The sequence below is a fragment of the Biomphalaria glabrata genome, chromosome 1, assembly GCF_947242115.1.
Source record: "Biomphalaria glabrata chromosome 1, xgBioGlab47.1, whole genome shotgun sequence".
Lineage (NCBI taxonomy): Eukaryota > Metazoa > Mollusca > Gastropoda > Planorbidae > Biomphalaria > Biomphalaria glabrata.
Genome location: NC_074711.1, coordinates 42,674,242 through 42,696,331, shown reverse-complemented (window position 1 = coordinate 42,696,331; position 22,090 = coordinate 42,674,242). Strand labels below are relative to the sequence as shown.

The 22,090-nt window shown below is 40.1% G+C and overlaps 1 protein-coding gene across 1 annotated transcript in view; it reads right to left on the bottom strand.

Annotated features, from left to right (window-relative positions):
* Positions 1-22,090, bottom strand: part of LOC106053438 (homeobox protein Nkx-6.2-like) — a 49,488-nt gene that overhangs the window by 8,666 nt on the left and 18,732 nt on the right. The window contains exon 3 of the mRNA XM_056037477.1: positions 10,686-10,882. Within this exon, the coding sequence (XP_055893452.1) occupies positions 10,686-10,882 (197 nt within the window). The remainder of the gene's footprint in view (positions 1-10,685; positions 10,883-22,090) is intronic.

Genomic DNA, 22,090 nt, shown 5'->3' with positions numbered 1-22,090 from the left:
CTATTGCGAATCTTATATTTGTCTGTATTCTTCTTTGATACTCTCTCATAGATATCTACACTCACGCACACATGCTGTCTACCCCACAACAAAAGCAGTGGGGAGGAGACACACTCTCACACAAACACCACACACACACACACAAGAAGGTTTTAGTCTAAACTCGTGACCAAATCAAACTCCAAACTTGTTCAGAAGTGAAAACGAGGCAACGCGAGCTTCACAAGATTAAGGTTGTTAGTTTATGAGCTGGTTAAACGGCAACCCAACTATTTCAACGGTCTTCACATTAATCTTTCATGTGTGTGTCCCCCCCCCTCTCTCTTTCATCGCCACACCTCCTCAAACCCTCCCTCCTCTTTCATTCCCACCCTCCTACCCCACAACCTTTCTTCTGTTTTGAACAAATTCCCACCCCGCAGATAGCGGCGGACAGATTCCCTCCACGTAATACAGTCGGAAACAAATGGCCGTGTTGACGACAAAGCGTCGACTCAAAAAAAAAAAAAGGTCTAAAACTGGCCGAATGTTGAAGACCAGAATTGATTTACATTAGCCAAAGGCATGCCATGTATTCAGTTGTTGACTTAATTCCTTTTGATTCTATGGTCACATTAGTTTCATCGCAGACTTTTTTTTAAAGGCAAAACTATTTTTAAAGGGGAGATAATGAAGTCATAGTTAAGCGTAGTCTGAGGTTACATAGGTAAGTGATATGCGTAGAATGAGGTTACATAGGTAAGTGATAGTTATGCGTAGAATGAGTTACATAGGTAAGTGATAGTTATGCGTAGAATGAGGTTACATAGGTAAGTGATAGTTATGCGTAGAATGAGGTTACATAGGTAAGTGATAGTCGTGCGTAGACTGAGGTTACTTGATAAGTGATAGCTATGGCGTGCAAGGCTCGAACCCGAGACCGTCGAAACGACCCGCCAAATTGCATGTAATACGACTAGGCATCCATGCGTACAATTGTGTTACATAGATAGGTGATTGTCACATGACTTATTTGGTCTGTTAAAATTCAGTTCTTTAGAAATCCTAATATTCTTTCTTTTCCTAGATTAAATTTGAGAAGATTATGATGGTGTCAAAGGTCAACATAAAAAAAAAAAAATAGACCAGCAGTCACATATTCTTATATTGGGTACTTAAGCTTTTCTGTATGGGTTAGGCTGAAATGTAAATACTTTGATCACTCATATTCTCAAATTTTATGTTGTTGGTAGAAAAAATCTTCATTTTGTTTTCAATATGATTTTACCACCACCACCCCCATTTCCCCCACTTCCCCTTCCCCCATTTTAATGTCACCAAACATGTCTTGAAAATTTAATGTCACCAAACATGTCTTGAAAATTTAATGTCACCAAACATCTCTTGAAAATTTAATGTCACCAAACATCTCTTGAATATTTAATTTCACCAAACATCTTTTGAAAATTTAATGTCACCAAACATCTTTTGAAAATTTAATGTTACCAAACATGTCTTGAAAATTTAATGTTACCAAACATCTCTTGAAACTGGTTGAAGCTCGAGACTAATCACCATGTCACCGAGAAATACTAGCTATGTCCGAGGCTGCATGTATTCCCTGGACATCCTCTACACAACGAATGTCAAAGTGGAGCACTGCATGTATTCCCTGGACGTCCTCTACACAACGAATGTCAAAGTGGAGCACTGCATGTATTCCCTGGACGTCCTCTACACAACGAATGTCAAAGTGGAGCACTGCATGTATTCCCTGGACATCCTCTACACAACGAATGTCAAAGTGGAGCACTGCATGTATTCCCTGGACGTCCTCTACACAACGAATGTCAAAGTGGAGCACTGCATGTATTCCCTGGACATTCTCTACACAACGAATGTCAAAGTGGAGCACTGCATGTATTCCCTGGACGTCCTCTACACAACGAATGTCAAAGTGGAGCACTGCATGTATTCCCTGGACGTCCTCTACACAACGAATGTCAAAGTGGAGCACTGCATGTATTCCCTGGACATCCTCTACACAACGAATGTCAAAGTGGAGCACTGCATGTATTCCAGGCTTGAGCCATTCCCTCGACATCTATACAGCGATTTTTTGAACGAAGCATCTGATGCGAGATGATGTCTGGTTAAAAAGATGGGGGGGGGGGGGGGGGGAGGGGCTGGACTCTGGTGTCTTATTTGTATTTTTATGCTACAGTTAATAGCGAATGTCCCAACGACAGCCTTCAATTCAACTGCTAAGCGATTTCAAGCCAACGCATTTCCTATGTAAATTGCTGTAGTCCGAGTCTGTTTTAGCCGCGTATCAATTGATTGAGTTGGCACTCGGAGATATATTCCAAGTCATTCCTTGCCTTCAACATAATCAACCGCTCACGTGCGGCGCCAGTTAGCGCCCCGTATTGTGTGCCCGTGGTTTATATCCTATCGCAACAGGCGCCCGTTGCTACCAGCTTTGATTTAGCATTTTTTAATGTTTCCCTGGAGGTTACGTCATGATGGGGCACAACATGAAGCATCGAGAGAAGGGTTGGGGCACCCCCCCCCCCTTTTTTATACTTGGAACACAGCGGTCTGGTCTTACGCTTGCAACATAGTGGTGGGTGTTTTGAAAGTAGAACATTTCCATTAATCTAACACATTTTTTGTGGATTAATGGAACACGACATTTTTGTGGATTAATGGAACACGACATTAATATTTATCAGCGCGTAAGGTTGCCTCTCAATGCCACTAGAATGAAAGCTAGTCAAAATAGAGAGATCAAATCTCTCTTACAGTCTTACACAAATTATTTCTTCAAGAAATATTTAGTGTAATGCTAAAATTATTTGTATCAAAAGGTCTTAATGTCCATTCTAACCACCAAAGATAATAGACAAGCAGCATAAACGCAGATCTAAAAAAGAAATGCTAATAAAAGAAGCAGGCATTTCTGCAGTAGAAACAACTTACCCATGCCATGTATGTGGCCGGAGCACTGGACTCCCTAGCTATCTGCAGTAGACCCAACTTACCCATGCCATGTATGTGGCCGGAGCACTGGACTCCCTAGCTATCTGCAAGTTGTTAGGGAATGAGAAATGTGCTCTACTATTTGATAATGTCGACCCTGGGAAGGTACTGTCCGGGAAGTGGGGCTATCTAGGAAGGTACTGTCCGGGAAGTGGGGCTATCTAGGAAGGTACTGTCCGGGAAGTGGGGCTATCTAGGAAGGTACTGTCCGGGAAGTGGGGCTATCTAGGAAGGTACTGTCCGGGAAGTGGGGCTATCTAGGAAGGTACTGTCCGGGAAGTGGGGCTATCTAGGAAGGTACTGTCCGGGAAGTGGGGCTATCTAGGAAGGTACTGTCCGGGAAGTGGGGCTATCTAGGAAGGTACTGTCCGGGAAGTGGGGCTATCTAGGAAGGTACTGTCCGGGAAGTGGGGCTATCTAGGAAGGTACTGTCCGGGAAGTGGGGCTATCTAGGAAGGTACTGTCCGGGAAGTGGGGCTATCTACGAAGATCTGATTTATGAATTTGTGAACATGCACTATTTACATTAGATTTTTACCAAATATTTGAATTTTTACTACCTTTACTATTTTAACTGTGAATAGACCTTGATTTTTAATGATATGACTGTATAGAATCTGGCCCTTGTTGTTTAGAGAGAGAGTAGTTCTTAAAGGACTGCAGGCACGACATGGCCTGAATTGTGCCGATGTGCCTCAAATCAAAAATCAAATCAAATCAAATCAATCGAAGGAAGAGCTGGATATCCGACCATGATTTGCCTCAGTGTCAATTTAACTGTTGTCACTTTTACTGAACAAGACTGTCCCAAACGTCAATCTAACCGCCCAAGACTTGCCCAAATGTCAATCTAATCGCCCAAGACTTCCCAAAATATCAATGTAACCACCCACATGGTGTTCGCCATTTCTAGTTACAGCTCAAAACTAGCTCCATCCATTGTTAATTAAAACAGCAAAATACCGACTCAATCTTTAAAACTAACAGCTATCTATTGCGCTTATTTCTAATGGATCAGCAACAGACTGGCCCCTACAGCAATAGTGTTGCCTCAGTGTTGGTGTAACTGTTCTAGACTTGCCCAATCATAGTGATACTTTTTCAACTGGCTCCATTGTCAAAGTAACCGTTCTCGACTAGCTCCATTGTCAAAGTAACCGTTCTCGACTAGCTCCATTGTCAAAGTAACCGTTCTCGACTAGCTCCATTGTCAAAGTAACCGTTCTCGACTAGCTCCATTGTCAAAGTAACCGGATCTAGTCAACTTTCACTTCATTGTTTCCTCTGGCACTGACGCCGGAGAAGCAAGACACATTTTATAGTTCGGTGCTGAGCTGGTGATCTATTCGATGATTGAACGGCCCGTGCATGACGGCTGAGCAGTTTTTTTCTTTCCCGCCTTAAATCTGTTCGCGATCTTCTGCTTGCACGTGCTCATATTGTGACCACCGCGGCGATAAAAGCGCGCTCATTGGTGGGGAAATAATCAACGCACGTGCTGGCCTCACCGATGCAAATTAGACTCGGCTCTTTGATACTGGCACCCAACAAGACGTAGAGAGAGAGAGAGAGAGAGAGAGAGAGAGAGAGAGCAAAAGGAAGAAAAGAGAGAAAATGCGCCAGAACAGAGTGCTGAAAACATCTTCAAGTAATATGATCGTTTTGGTAAAATAATAAAAAAAACAACCACCTACGACTGAATGATGATAGATTTAGGAGCTAATTGACCCTCTCCCACACCGCAGTCTGTGACCGTCTGATACATTTGTCAATAAGAGAAAACTATAAATACATCAATTGGAAAGTTTCAACTATGGAGGATAACTCTAACTATGGAGGATAACTCTAACTAGCTAGCTTTGTCTTTTGGTGTCTCCGGTGTATAGAAACAAAAAAAGTTATGTACTTACAACGTATTGGGCTTGCACTTTGTCGCCCTACAAAACAGTTATGTACTTACAACGTATTGGGCTTGCACTTTGTCGCCCTACAAAACAGTTATGTACTTACAACGTATTGGGCTTGCACTTTGGCGCCCTACAAAACAGTTATGTACTTACAACGTATTTGGCTTGCACTTTGTCGCCCTACAAAACAGTTATGTACTTACAACGTATTTGGCTTGCACTTTGTCGCCCTACAAAACAGTTATGTACTTACAACGTATTTGGCTTGCACTTTGTCGCCCTAAAAAACAGTTATGTACTTACAACGTATTTGGCTTGCACTTTGTCGCCCTACAAAACAGTTATGTACTTACAACGTATTTGGCTTGCACTTTGTCGCCCTACAAAACAGTTATGTACTTACAACGTATTTGGCTTGCACTTTGTCGCCCTACAAAACAGTTATGTACTTACAACGTATTGGGCTTGCACTTTGTCGCCCTACAAAATCAAATTTCTTTCGCTTGTTGTACAAAGTCATTTTGTATTTCGGTGTTGGAAACAATGGTCGTTCAACCAAGCGTCCTTCACATTGCTATGTCTGGCCTCTTTAGTTCAACATGTTACATTTGACTTACGTTTTTCTGTAAGTTACTTTATTTCGACCCTTCTCTTCTACATATTGGGTTTCTTACAAAGTTCCCAACTCACTCGGTATGGTACAACATTTTGAACACTTTCTTTCTTCCACTTCTCGATCTCGGATCAAGTTTAAACTTGACATAATTATTTATTGTCCCATGACCAAATATGAATCAATTTAAAAAAAAACAAACAATTTGGTAATAAATAGTTGTAATAAATATACATTGTATATATCGAAAAAGGAAATAACTCTTACATAATTGAGATATATGAATATAAATGTGGAAATCTTCCCCTTAGATAAACTTTTTTTTAACTAAACAAAGCGGAGACTATTGTGTTTAAAATGTACCGTAAACAGTCCCTAGTGAACTCATATCCACATTGCCTAGGAGGGATTTTCATAAACTCAGAGTTTCTGTTGTTTCAGGTGTCCAGACTACTGAAGTATTGATAAGCTAAGTGTTTTAAAAAGCATGGAATAATTGTGTCATTTGTGTTCACTTGTTTCAATTACATCAAGAATCCAAATGTCAAGAAAGGGCAGAGTACTGTGGATAACATCTAGTTTGAAGAGCCCATTTTTTCCCGTATCGCTTTCTCTTTTTGTTTTGCTCTTTTATTTTAAGGCTTAAAGAAATGTCTTTTGATTCTAAACCGGACCTTTAACAAAAATCTAATTTGAAAGAAAGAGCTGATTACTGCGACTAATGTTATATGATAATTCCATACTTTCTTCATCAATTTCATTTTTTATGTCGGAGGTTTTCAATCAGTAATCCTATATCTCAGATAAACCGCGCAGTGGTTTCCAGATCAGGCAGTTCTCCGTATAGTTTTTCTTCCATCAGAGGGTTTTACGGCCAGATAAATATGCAGCTTTGAAGGACATGGTCAGCAGAACATATGTTGTTTCATTCTGTTTTTTTTCATGTACGATTCAATAGACCCATACGATATATCATTTCGATTCTAGAAAAATTCATTTAGAGAAAAGAAATTATAGCAATGGAAGAATTATAGCAATGGAAGAATTATATCAATGGAAGAATTATATATATGTCTTGAAGATTTGTGAACACAAATACATTATAACCATTTGTTTATCTATTTCATTATATTGTGTTGTAAAAAAAAAAGGGGGGGGGGAGGGCTAAGAATGTCTGCGATAATTAGCAAATAGTTATTGCTCTTATCGATTCATTTGTTGGTTTGTTCAAAAAAAATCTTTGAACAATTCCTAACAACACCAGAGAAACACTAACGTAACACTAACATAACACTATAATAACAAATGTTGGAATTGTAACGAGGGAAAAAATACGTTGAAAAATGTTATTATATTTTAGCGTCTTTTGGAGAAGACAAAGTGGGTTAGGTCGTGTAAGGACAATTGTTAGACATTGCAAGTAGCCCAAGGCTAATACCAAGGTTACAAGAAATATGACAGGAATATTTAGAAAAACAAAAAGTGCGGGCTCCATGCAATCTGTATACAATGTCCTTAGAGTAAGCAATGAGTTGAAATGTCGTCCGTCTGTCTTCAACAATGTGTACTACCTCCTCCCCCCCCCCCCATAGAGACAAGCCCCGTTTACACAGGTCAAGGACACTTCCACTTTCCGGTCAGACAATCTATCTATCTCTGTGAAGAGTGTGCGAGTGTTGAGCAAGGAGTAAATAAATAAAGATAAAGATAAGTCTTCTTTATAACTTTTAACCTTTCAGATGTCAATTCTTATCAGACTTCCGGCTAGGTCCACAATGACCTGATCGGGCCCCATCGTCTCTTGCTCCCTTGTCATTTCATGGACTCCAGCGGCAAGGAAGTGGGTCTATCAGACGGGCAGGCTGGGCCCAAGACTACATCCACCTCGGTGCCAGGCTACATCCTCGCACAAATAAACACGAGGTGAAGTCGTCTGCTTCAGAACATGGACGCGTCTGCCAGCGGGTCTAGAAGGAGAGTAGAAACACGACCGGTAGTGCCACCAAGCGATCCCGAAACAATGAGAGATAACCCTTGATGATCTCCATGTGAAGCAAGAACATCCTGATGTACTCTCTTCCCCCTCCCCCCGGCCTACCCGCCCACCTCCACAGACTTAATTTTTCATCTTCCACTGTCTGTAGATATTTCATGTCTAGAATACAATATATAATTTATGAAATGTATTCGATGTATTTCATGCCCTGCATTTTATTTATCTCAACAAAAATAGAGTTGATTAACTAGTGAATAGGGACACAACTATTGTGTAGACACCAGGGGGCTTATTGTGTCTGTACTTCTCGGAGCCCAATATGTATCTGCATGACCATTCAATAAAGACGGGAGGAGGGTGGGGATTGTTCAGCAGGAACCTTTTATGTCAGAGTGACCCTAACAGAAGTGTTAAGGAAATAAAAAGGAAATATTTCCAAATTATTGAGACGACTGCTTGTTCTCCCCCCCCCCCTTTTTATTAATAAGCATAAGCTTATTCCCAACACTACAACACCCGCTGTACTAACTAAGTGATTACACTATGAATGGACAATACAAATCTGTCACTGATGTTGAAAAAATATTTCTTTAAATATCTATTTCACAATCGCAGTATTTAGACAAAAGTGTGTGTGTCGAGTGGCGCTTCGAACTTTCGTCACGATGGATCCCAAGATCTAAATCCAGCCGTCCCGCCATTCCGCTGGTCTCTTTCTTTCTTAGTTGTTAACTATATTGATTTGTTTCGTTTTCATTACCGTCATCCATCTTTTTCTTTTTTTTTTCTTTTAAATATTTCTTTCCTTTTTATTTCACTTTTTATAGTTTCTCTTTTCTTTCTTACATCACTGCTCTATATAGTTGAGCTTATTTGTCTTTACTCTGCCTTCTTATCTAAATAGTTCTGTGGATAGTTTGTTGATGCCCCTTCCCCTCACTAGTGTATCTAGACTTTGTTTTTTTACTTGACTGAAGAGATGAATGCGAAATTTCCAGTTCAAAATGTTACAATAATTATCTCTGTACAGTATCCATAATTTTGTTTCGGGGGGAGGGACTGGGGGAAGTATCTTCCTTTTACTTTCAAAGCCGTCTGCCTTCTACATGACAGCACTTGACTTAATGTCCTGTCCCCAGGTCCTCTTTATTCTACGCCATTATCAACTGGTCTACTACTTTGTTCCATTTGATGCACCAGCCGCTGGGGGTGGGGAAGCTCATTCACTTTGTTCAAGCGTGACTTAATTCAGAGCTGTGCATTTCACATAACAAATGAACTCTTTATTAGAATATCTACATCGCTATAGACGTATACAATGTACAATGGACCCCAGGGGGGGGGGATGAGCAGCCAAAAAAAAAAAGAGTGAAGGGAGGGTGGGGTTTGCCTTTAATGAACTAAATGGAAAAACCGGCCACTTGGTGAGTTAATGAAAAGAATACGTTGATCTACTGAGAAGCCCGCATGTGAATCTCCTAAAGGATGAGGGTATGGGGATGGACAGGCGGGGGTGTGAAAAGGTTGAAACTTCAGTTAACTGGTGGGAGGGGGGTGGTGGCGTTAAGGCTGTGCAGTCACTTTATTGTGTTTTTACGATTGAGCTCGATCGAGAGATGTTCATTAGCCCTGTCTGTATATGTATCAAGTTAATCTCTTGGCCTAGAGAGCTAGGCTAAACAGCTGACCACAGATGTTGTCACTTGATGACTTTGAATTTACCCCCTTTCGTCGCCCCCCCCCCTCGCCCTCCACCACCCCACGTCCATCATCCTAACTCCCATCCACGGGCTAATGAGGCGGAGGTGCAACTATAAACCACGTGATATGTAGCACGTGCAAGAGAACACCAGCAGAAGTAAAACGGTGCGGGGAGGGGGGGTCGGTTAGCGTCTCGTCTGTGAGGGGATATAATAAACAAACACTACTTCTACCGGAAAGATAATTAAAATTGTGTTTAAATGATAATGGTAGCATACATAAATAAACAGAAGAAAATATACATATGTCAGTGAATGTTTTAACGCTAGTTTCGTCCCTTAATGATAGCAGAGCCACATACCTATATAATGTAAGATATATAGGTCCGTGAGAAGAACTTAATACTCTTCTGAATTGAAGTTCAAAACGATAAGTTTGACCTCCTTAAAAAATTCACACTCACTGAACTAATTAGAAAGGCAAATAGAAAGGATACTACAATCTGTCCTACAATCTTTCCTACAGTCTTTCCAACATTCTATCCTACAATCTGTCCTACAATCTTTCCTACAGTCTGCCCTACAATCATTGTAACAATCTTTCCTACTATCTTTCCTACAATCTTTCCTACAATCTTTATTACAGTCTTTCCAACAATCTTTGTAACAATCTTTCCAACAATCTTTCCTACAATCTTTCATACAATCTTTCCTACAGCCTTTCCAACAATCTTTCCTACAATCTTTGTAACAATCTTTCCTACAATCTTTACTACAATCTTTCCTACAATCTTTCTAACTATTTGTCCTACAATCTTTCCTGCACTCTTTCCTACAATCTTTCCTACAATCTTTGTAACAATCTTTCCTACAATCTTTCTAACAATCTTTCTAACGATCTGTCCTACAATCTGCCCTTCAATTTCCCTACAATCTTTCTAACAATCTGTCCTACAATCTTTCCTACAATCTTTCCTACAATCTTTCCTATAATCTTTCCTATAATCTGTCCTTATTGACACAAAATGCAAATGAATAGCTAAACATAGACCAGAAAGGAAAACTCTAGTGTCAAGCAAAACGTTTCGCCTTGAAACAAACACAAACAAAACATTGAAGATTTATATGCAGATCTACATTTGTTATCAGTGTCAAGAATATTATCATAGTACTACAGAATAAAAATTATAGTTATAAGCATCTTTACTATGATGATTCAATTCTAGTATCATTTACAATAGATGAGATACTGTTCGGATAATGTGCTGGCACACCATTCATGAAAATTGCCTTTTTTCACACGAAAGTAACTGATTTTAGAAATGCCCCAGTGATACTTTTGGTGGCCAAAAGTAGATTGTAGCAGTCGCTGATTCTCATTGACAGATTTAAAAAAAAACAGATTTAACCTCCAAAGGAGTGCCAGAGATTTTAATATTAACGCTTACCTTCACTTGGGACTCTGACATGCCAAGGGCGTATGCCAGCCTGGCTCTCTCTGGACCAGCCAGATATTTAGTTTGTTCAAAGGTTTTCTCCAGAGCGAAGATCTGCTGACCCGAAAATGTGGGTCGTGTGTGTTTCTTTTTGCCATCTTTGTCCACTACCACTGTACTGGCCTGGGAACTGTATCTCTGACAGGAACCTGTGGGGCAGAGAGAAATAGTCCGTTAATGTTGGTCAGAGAAAGATGACATTCATGGTGTTCAGAGAAAGATGACATTCAAGATGTTCCGAGAAAGATGTTCAGAGAAAGCTAAAAAGGTGACATTCAATGTGTTCAGAGAAAGGTGACATTCTATGTGTTCAGAGAAAGGTGACAATTAGGTTTAAACTTGTTGGTCTTTGAGAAAAACTACATCAATGACATGAAAGTTTTTGAAACACCAGGCCCGGACTTTGGAATGTTTGGTTTCTATGCAATTTAGACATATTTGAGAGGGCCTTTTAAGTGTGCCGCCTTTTAAAGGTTTGAGGGAGTGCTTTTAAACAGAGTGCTTGCAATCATCAATCAGGCAGAACAGCGCTAATCATTAGTGTACGTAATATTATTTTTTTTAGATTTGTTTCGATTGTTTTTTTAATTCTAAAAGCTAAGATTTTTCAAGATCTAAGTTCAGCTCGTCAAAGACATCCACGATATGAAGTTGTCACAGAATACTATAAAGCTGTTACAGAATGACTACTTCAATGATATAAAACTGACTAACTTATCAGCTGTAATTAGCCCGTATTGTTGTATAATTAAAACTTCATCATGTCCTCTTCAGATCCGGTACGCGACGTTTTGGCGACGCTGTTTTGACGCTGAATATTTTAGGCACATTATAAATGCTCATTTTATTTGACCTTTGAAAAGAATGATACATATCTAATTCTGAGTGTTTCGTTAGATTTGTTTTATGAAATAATTATAGTTTATCTATTAGATATTTTCTTTGGAATAAGTTTATTGTGTAATTATTGATATGCCACTCCACATCGTACAGTTGTATGGGTTCTAATGTTGGCCATTAAACTACGTGTCTGATCATTTATGCATGTATATGTAATTAAGTTTGTGTCACACGTGCACAAAGATTGATCATGAAATGATTTCAATGGTAGATGAGTTGGATCATTTCAAATGCAAGTTGTTGGGGTTTTTGTAAGTCTTAGTTCAACTGCATCCTTCTATTTATAGATTGACTACCATTACACGGAATCACATTTCACATTTGCGTCAAAAAGCATTTGTTCTTTTTTGGATTGGCTAAAGATGTTGGGTTTTGTTGCTTTGTAAAAAAAAAAATATTTTTAAACTATTAACGAGACGTTTACGTTTCTAAAAACCAAGTTAAATTTAGAAGTTTCTATCTGAATAGTGGCTCCTCGTTATAATGTAATTAGTGAGCTACTTCTTCTTAGTCCCATCTTTTACTTTCCAGGCTCATTATTGGATCTCCTTCAATTGTTTCTCTTGCGTGCTTTAGTTCTACCTTTTTTTATCTTGATATAATAATAATGATGATGATGATGATGGTAGTAATAATAATAGCGAAACTCGACCTTGGTAGTGCCAGAGAATGAATACTCGTTCGTTTCTAACAATAAACATGTCAGCTGACTATATTGAACAAATATTGTGTAGCAAATTGTGTACAAATCCTACACTGGATACCGTTAAGGGGACTCCATTCTCATTTTCCCTTAACGATTAAGACTTGTAATTCGGTCGTGAAACTACTAGAGTAGAGTAGTTTATCCCCCCCCCCCTCAAAAAAAAAAAAAAAGATAACAAAATTAGTACGGTAATAATTATTATTATAGAGTTAACTACCCCATAGGAAAGTTTGAGTCAATAGAGGGGTACTTAAGAACTAGTATGTTCAAATGCTAATTGAGCCTAACTTGTAATATGTGTACAATGTTTCTTATAGTGCTCTACAGTAGGTCACACTAGAGCCCAGTGTTGTCAACGTTCCAGCAGCCTAATTATAAGCACACAGACACAGAGTAGACATGTTAAAAATAGAAATTCTTAATTGATGATTATCTCTCATCGCACTTGCCTATACCAACCCAGCCAATCTTTAATCGCACTTGCCTATATCAACCCAGCCAATCTTTAATCGCATTTGCCTATATCAACCCAGCCAATTTTTAGTTTCATAAATCTTTATAAAAGTGTTGTTTTTTTCCGAAGACTCCCTGAGAGTAGAGCTCGACCTGTCGGTTACAAATGTGGGCGAGACAAGACATCTGATATCTTCAGGTTTGTCCACGAGTCTATGTCGCTCAACTAGCACCCGGCGACCAGTGAACAGGGGCGGTAATTAACATTTCACATTTTTATTTCAATAATGGCAAGAGTTACAAAGAGAAACTTGCAACAGGAGGAGATGGAAAGGGAAGAGGCTGCACATTTTTACTGGGAAAGCGTGTTGCATGGTGGGAAACGTATGACGATGGCTTAAGGAACACCTCAACATACCAGATACAACATAGTGAGTTCATGCACAGATAACCAAAGTATCAACATAAGATAACCAAAGTATCAACACAAACTTTATGCAAACTGTAACAACACTCAAACTATTAAAAAAAAATAATTAAAAAAGAGAAAACAAAGCTAATAGAAGGGAAAGAACTGCACAGTTTCAGCAACGCTCTCAATACTGCAAGATTTATTTTCCATTTTCTTTATCAAACATAATAAATTAATTAGCACTTCCTTCAAGGAACAGTACCAGCAAAAAAAAAAAAAAAAAAAGAAGAGGCAGGCAGAGAAAGTGATGAGAAGACAACAGATGAATGGACGGGCCTGTCAGTGAAAGAGATTCTATCCAAGGCAAGAGACAGAGAGGAATGGAGAAAGTCGGTAAGCAGATCTTGTGTGGTGCCCCAACGGTCCAACAAACTAGAGGATAGGAGAAAGGGAAAATAAGGGATTAATTTTTTGATTGGTTCATAATAATTATAATAATAATTTTAGCTTTTATATAGCGCTACTTTCATGCTTATAGCATGCTCAGAGCGCTATGGAGGGGGGGGGGTGTGGATCTGGGAGAAGGTTTTCGTGCTGCCTTTAGGTACTCAGTAAACACAACTCTGCTCGAGTCGGGTGTCGAACTTCGAGCCCCCTTCATAGGCAGCCAAGCCAAGTTCATGCGTTAAGAACAAAGAATAAGTTTCAACTTGATGCGAGAATGTTAAGTGCGAGAAATAACGTGTACAAAATGTGTACCAGACAGACAGAGAATGATGTCTGGGTTTTATTTAACTAGATCTCAATGTATTTTAGTCTAATTTCATTCAATCCTCGCTAGAACTAAGTATTTGTGTTTTAACTGTGAGCGTTTTTACAATACCTCTATGCAAGTCACTCTTTCGCGGAAACTTCAGCAGGGTTCGAAGGTAAAAAATACCTCTTTAATAATAAAAACAAAGCAAATTATACACTCAAAATGTTACGAGTGTAGCCAAAGGGGTTTTGAGTTTAAACCCCCCGCCAGGGGGGTTGGAGGCTAAAAAAAAATCTACAGTGTAAGAAAAAAAGCAAATTACGCACTCAAAATGCTATGAGCGTTGCCAAAAGGGGTTTTGAGTTTAAACCCCCATTCAGAGGGGTTTGATGCTAAAAAAGACCTCTTCAATATATAAAAAAAAGCAAATTACACACTAAAATTATTTGAGCCTAGCCAATTTAATCGGGGGTTTTGAGTTTAAACCCCTCTTCTACAGATGGCGTTTTTTTTTTTAAAGTTTAAAACCCCTCCAGATGATTTTGACGATAAAACTTCTCTTTTCGATATAAAATCTAAAGCAAACTACAGTCACTTAATTCCAAGAGCGTATTCAAGAGAGGTTACACATTTTTACCAGTGCCAGGGCTCCCTTAATAAACTACAGTGAATAGTCATCTGCCGAAATTGAAAAACACTAAATGTTGCTCAACAAAGATGGCTAAGACAGATTTTAGGAGTCAGTTATAGAGATCGGGTTTAAATCAAGGAAATCCTATGCCGAACTGGGAGTCGACCCCATAGTAAGATTGTCAGAGAGCGACGCATGAGGTTTGCGGGACATGTTCTCCGACAAAATGAATTACGCATAAGAAGAGTTGCAATGATATCCTAGTACAACTTGACGCCAGTCAGTCATTGAGGTCCTCGTGGCAGGTGGGAAGAGGCTTCAGACATTACCAGTGACAGATTTTTATGGAAACAGCTTGACGTCAAATGCTCCGAACGGCGAGGGAGGGTCTAAGTCAGTAAGAATAGCACATTAGGTTTTTGAAATAAAATCTTTTTATAGCAGGAAAATGCAGAGTAGATACCTCAGTATATGCATTTTGTTGGTTTTCAATACCAGAAATAGTGCTTGGCGGTGGAGATACCTCAGAATATGCATTTTGTTGGCTTTCAATACCAGAAATAGTGCTTGGCGGCGGGGCTTCGCTCCGCGCTGGGGGAGCTCCTAGCGCTCCCCCAGACCCCCTAGGAGAATCTACAATTTTCCCACTAATTCATGGAACAACCCATTCTAGGGCACATTCTTCCGAAAGAATGAAGGGTCAGAATGCAATAAAGAATATGTACACACACACACACACACACACACACACATAAATACATATAAAAAAAAAATTTCGCCGGGGGAGGGGGGGAATCCACCACCAAACCCCCCCCCCCCGAAAAAAATTCCTGGCTACGCCCATGATATATATATATATATCCAGGATTCTAGGTCTAGAAGGACTATAGCATTCTTGAAAGGAATTTCCGAATGTAAGACTGTGACGAGATGTTAAATTAGTTAATATTTGGCTTGTTTATTTATGTCTAGGGGAAATTTTATTAATTTTATCCCGCTCACACATAAGATTTTGTACAGGCACACCGCAACTAACAGTAAGAACAGACCAATATTATAAGTTCATAAATAAGAATAATTTAATGAATGAAAGTTTACAAAGGAAAGTGATCAAATAAAATTATAATTAAGAAAATAAAAGAAGTAAAGGTGCTAATATCTAAAATAACTGCTCATCATGGATTGCTAATTATTGAGTGATTGGAGGAGAAGAATGTTCCTATGTCTGCTACTTATTTTTCTTAGCTGCTAGCCCTTGGGTCGTCTTCTGGCGGTCGTAGGACTGGCACTCAGAAGGATGAGTCATCCGGCTCTGTCTTAGGACGTCGGCTCGGGATATTCTCTATGCGGTAGGCAAGCTGGCTCTAGGGTGAGGCCGCTGCCTGTTTAGCAATAGAGATGGTTGGTGCTGCAGACTAAGTTGTAGTGGGACGATCTCTCAGCTGTGATCTCTAGCTCGTAGAGAGCCGTGCTAACTCAACACCAGTTTATCTTCTGCTGCGAAGGGTGCTCTAGTCTGTCGGCATTAGGCAATAACTATTGGGCAGTGGACAGTTTGGGCCGGGTACTGGGCAGATGATACTGGGCAGTATAGGGCACTGTGGACACTGAGCAATATGTTAAGGCCAAGGACAGTAGGCAATGCCTTCTTGCTAACAAGTATGTAATGGGGGGGTGTATCTGGTGTGGTCTGCCTCGGTTACAGCTTTCTATGGAGATCTGGTAGTTGTAGCAATCGTGTGTAGTAACCAGGGGTAGCAATCAGGGGTAGCAATCAGGGGTAGCAATCAGGGGTAGCAACCAGGCTGGGGATAAGACAGACAATTAGGAACCTCCTAAAGACATTGAGTAGGGATTCCCATATGCCTTGCAATCATTCAGATGTAGGCATTGGTATCAATCCCAATAGGGCATTTAAGACAATTAGTTATAAGATCTTAAAGCATGCGCATATAACTCAATAACAAAAGGATATAAGTAAGATAACCACAATAAATGTGCTATTGTACAATGTAGGATGATACTAGTCAAGATTCATCCATTAAATGAGATTACGTCGATAAGTAATCAGTTATAGTAAAATGGAGAATGAGCATATTATATACTAAAGGATAAGATAAAAATAAAATATTAGGGATATGGCTACAGTAATAAGTGTTTGATATAGTTAATCAAAATTACATTCATCCAAGGAACTATAAGTTCACAAGGGTGGGAGACATAATAACATGCATGAGGGATATACAATAGAAATGTGAAATAACTAATTTCACATGGGCTCTGTAAGTTTAGAGCATTGTGATCTAAGTTCTTAGACAGTACTTAAATTCGCGAAAGGTTATTGTTTACATCCATCACTAAAACACGGGAATGGAGAAACATAACAAAATCAAATATAATGACTATGGTTTCAAATGTAGACAACCATAGCGGCATTAGTAATACTATATAAAGATATAGTATCGACATAAAATAGTACAATGTATATACATAATAAAGTCATAATGTAATGACGGGGAACGTGGTTGTGTACTAATGTGTACTCACACATCCCTATAAGATAAAAATGAGTATAGTAAAATGTTTACACTTACCCGTTTGTCCCTAATGAAATCTCACAACTAAACTTCCTAACAGAGGAGACTGTATGAATCCTAGCGGGCCTAATCTGGAATGCTTTGGTCTCTCTCTATATATAGATGGGACTTTTCGTTTACCGGGTGGGGAAGAAAGCTAACTGATTTTCTCACATGTATCGATGTACCGGAGATGTCAGGCGTCAGGTCAGATTTATGGTCAATATTCGTTGCCTACCGTGGGAGTAAAGTCAAGCGAATATGTATCTGTCCAGCCCGAGTGCAATGCTATTCTTAGAGCGATGTGTATCCTGCGGGGGGGGGGGGGGGGGGGTGTAGGTGTGAGAAGTTATTTGGCCGCGGCGTGTAGCGCGGGTGCAGCGACTTCATAGTGTCACCTGTCCAGCGGTCAATAATTAAAAGTTAGCCCTAGAGAAGCTAGTTAATGTTTTACTTCGAGATTCGTCCCGTGAGAAACGGTGCGAGGGGAGATAAATCCTAAAAGAAATTAGCTGTGGGTGGACAAGAAAATAATTGTTTTAAGTTAAAATTAAAGTTTCTCACGGTTTGCTGGGAAAAACTAAAATGAACTTATGTATGCAAGTTTCGTATCGTCACATACCCACCCACTTAAAAAGTATTCGCAGAATACTATTAGTACTTGCATATAAGTTTCATTTGAGCTTTGTCGTTGTCCAGTCTAATTGTCCTAAGGAAAAAAAAATGAATCTGAATTCGAGGAACGAGTCGTAAAGGAGATTGGGCGTCCAGGTATCCGTTTTATGTCTAATTTCGATCCCACCGTGAACTGTCGTGTTTGGGTGGAGAATAACGTGACCTGTGGTTGAGGTCAGGTTTGTTTGGGTACCTGTGCGTCCTACCTGAGGCGGTGAGGGGTGATGGGGTAGAGTTGCAATATGATGGACTGGATGGGAATCGGTGGTGGCTACCACTTTTGTGATTCCATGCGGGTATCATATTTATACGTGGGGGCCAAGATTGTTGACCACGCCAACGCCGTCTGACACTGTCAATGTCAGGAATTAGGGGTTTAATTTCCTTAGTTCGGTTGAACTGAGGTGTTGAGTGATGGCGCCCAGTGTTTGACTGATTTGAGCCATCCTTCTGTCTAGTCGTTCTACAGACTGGCAGGGAAAAACATGGCTTCTTAACATTTCCCAATGGTACGTATTGGGAGCCAAGAATAAAGTCGTACACGGGTGACTCCATAACAGCAGCGTTTATGGTCCCGTGCACGTATCGACATTCTACATGCACCCTCGCTATGGGCAAGACCATTGGAGGTGTAGTTTTGTCGACAGTTTGGATCTCTACCGTTTCACCGGTGAGATCCGCTGAATCAATCAGCGCTTCCTTTATTATGGAAGTAAAAGAGCAGGCTGTATCAAACATGATATAAGTTTGAACGCCGTTTATTAGGGCCTGCTCTACACCTGGAGGTGATGTAGAGGGATGAGGAGGTATATAAGGGATTTCTGGGCCTACCGGGTTACCAGTCTTGGGCCGTCGAACGGTCGTCAGGGCCGATACGACGTGTGGGGCATGTTGTTGTCGAGTCCTCCTGTCGTCACGCGTGTTATGTGAGTCACGGTGAGAGGGGTGGTAGGAATTATTCTGGCGTGATTGATGGGGAGGGCGGTTCGACTGGTTGGATGGATGTTGTGATGGGACACGTGCCTGGTTGTTTTGATTTTGGTTGTGAGGTGTGGGCTGGGCAGGGGAGGTTTCGCTAGATTGTGGTTCTGTTACGGGTGTCTTAGCTTTCTGGTCTCGTCTGGCAGCTATGTATCGGTCTGCAGCAATTGCAATGTCACAAGGGTCAATTACCTGTTGCTCATTGACATATATTCGAGTTTCCTGCGTTAAGCAGTCTCGAAGCTGCTCAGCCAGAATAAGGTTTCTAAGACCTTCAAATGTTTCGGGCATTTTGCTTAGGGCTAGCCATTTCCCGAGGTATTTGTCCAGCCTGTCGCAAAGATTGACATAAGTTTCTTTGCGCTCAAGGCGGGACCCTCGAAACTTCTTATGGTATGAATCAGAGGTTAGCTCAAATTGAACCAATAGTGCCTCTTTTAGGGCTTCAAAGTCCTCCCGTTGGTATGAGGGGAGCTTTGTGTAAGCCTCATATGCTTTGCCTCGCAGACATTGAGCTAGTCTAAAACACCACCTATCCTTGGGCAAGCTATAATAGCGTGCCACCTCTTCGAATCGTGTTAAGTAAACCTCAACACTTTCGCTCTTCTCATCGAAGGGCTCGAAGGGGATGTTTGGTGAGCTACTTGAGGACCCTTGGCTGGAAGCTGGGCTAGCAGGCTGAGAATCAGCGGCTGTGCGAGCCGTCTCATTCTCTTGAGCTATTTTAGCTCTCTCAGTTGCCTGTCTCTCCCGCTCCATGGCTAACTCGTGCTCATGTTTTTCTTTATCTTTGGCTAGCTCGTGCTCATTCCTCTCTTTGTCTCTAGCTAATTCGTACTCGTTTTTCTCCCTCTCTATTGCTAACTCGAATTCTCGTCTCTCCCACTCATCCAACTTTATTCGGATGTAGTCAGAGCGACTTGGACCCTCTAACTCTAACAATGCCGCTGTCTCTGTCAGTTCCTGTATTTTAAGTTTTCTGTCAGAGTCAGTCTTGGATCTAGTATTGCTGGCCATTATTTACGTATGAGAGAAATAAAATTGGAGACTACTAAGAATTTAAGGAGGGATATTATTGAAGTAAGAGCGTTATATGAAGCCCGTATGAAACAACCACGTTGCCCGTAATAATAATACAATATTGAGCACAGTGATGCAACTTAAAATAACCACAAATAATAATATTATACAAAGTTGATATGTGATAACATCTAAAGTAAGATAGATATAAAATAAAGACTCTAGTAACACTCTTCACTCCGTTTGCAATCCGTTACTTTAAGATAATGAAAGTATATTAAATTTAGGAAAGTTCTACTGCTGTATGCCTGTGCCTGTCTAATATAGGATTCTAGTTACAGATCCCGTGACAAGACCCCATTTATATGTGACGAGATGTTAAATTAGTTAATATTTGGCTTGTTTATTTATGTCTAGGGGAAATTTTATTAATTTTATCCCGCTCACACATAAGATTTTGTACAGGCACACCGCAACTAACAGTAAGAACAGACCAATATTATAAGTTCATAAATAAGAATAATTTAATGAATGAAAGTTTACAAAGGAAAGTGATCAAATAAAATTATAATTAAGAAAATAAAAGAAGTAAAGGTGCTAATATCTAAAATAACTGCTCATCATGGATTGCTAATTATTGAGTGATTGGAGGAGAAGAATGTTCCTATGTCTGCTACTTATTTTTCTTAGCTGCTAGCCCTTGGGTCGTCTTCTGGCGGTCGTAGGACTGGCACTCAGAAGGATGAGTCATCCGGCTCTGTCTTAGGACGTCGGCTCGGGATATTCTCTATGCGGTAGGCAAGCTGGCTCTAGGGTGAGGCCGCTGCCTGTTTAGCAATAGAGATGGTTGGTGCTGCAGACTAAGTTGTAGTGGGACGATCTCTCAGCTGTGATCTCTAGCTCGTAGAGAGCCGTGCTAACTCAACACCAGTTTATCTTCTGCTGCGAAGGGTGCTCTAGTCTGTCGGCATTAGGCAATAACTATTGGGCAGTGGACAGTTTGGGCCGGGTACTGGGCAGATGATACTGGGCAGTATAGGGCACTGTGGACACTGAGCAATATGTTAAGGCCAAGGACAGTAGGCAATGCCTTCTTGCTAACAAGTATGTAATGGGGGGGTGTATCTGGTGTGGTCTGCCTCGGTTACAGCTTTCTATGGAGATCTGGTAGTTGTAGCAATCGTGTGTAGTAACCAGGGGTAGCAATCAGGGGTAGCAATCAGGGGTAGCAATCAGGGGTAGCAACCAGGCTGGGGATAAGACAGACAATTAGGAACCTCCTAAAGACATTGAGTAGGGATTCCCATATGCCTTGCAATCATTCAGATGTAGGCATTGGTATCAATCCCAATAGGGCATTTAAGACAATTAGTTATAAGATCTTAAAGCATGCGCATATAACTCAATAACAAAAGGATATAAGTAAGATAACCACAATAAATGTGCTATTGTACAATGTAGGATGATACTAGTCAAGATTCATCCATTAAATGAGATTACGTCGATAAGTAATCAGTTATAGTAAAATGGAGAATGAGCATATTATATACTAAAGGATAAGATAAAAATAAAATATTAGGGATATGGCTACAGTAATAAGTGTTTGATATAGTTAATCAAAATTACATTCATCCAAGGAACTATAAGTTCACAAGGGTGGGAGACATAATAACATGCATGAGGGATATACAATAGAAATGTGAAATAACTAATTTCACATGGGCTCTGTAAGTTTAGAGCATTGTGATCTAAGTTCTTAGACAGTACTTAAATTCGCGAAAGGTTATTGTTTACATCCATCACTAAAACACGGGAATGGAGAAACATAACAAAATCAAATATAATGACTATGGTTTCAAATGTAGACAACCATAGCGGCATTAGTAATACTATATAAAGATATAGTATCGACATAAAATAGTACAATGTATATACATAATAAAGTCATAATGTAATGACGGGGAACGTGGTTGTGTACTAATGTGTACTCACACATCCCTATAAGATAAAAATGAGTATAGTAAAATGTTTACACTTACCCGTTTGTCCCTAATGAAATCTCACAACTAAACTTCCTAACAGAGGAGACTGTATGAATCCTAGCGGGCCTAATCTGGAATGCTTTGGTCTCTCTCTATATATAGATGGGACTTTTCGTTTACCGGGTGGGGAAGAAAGCTAACTGATTTTCTCACATGTATCGATGTACCGGAGATGTCAGGCGTCAGGTCAGATTTATGGTCAAT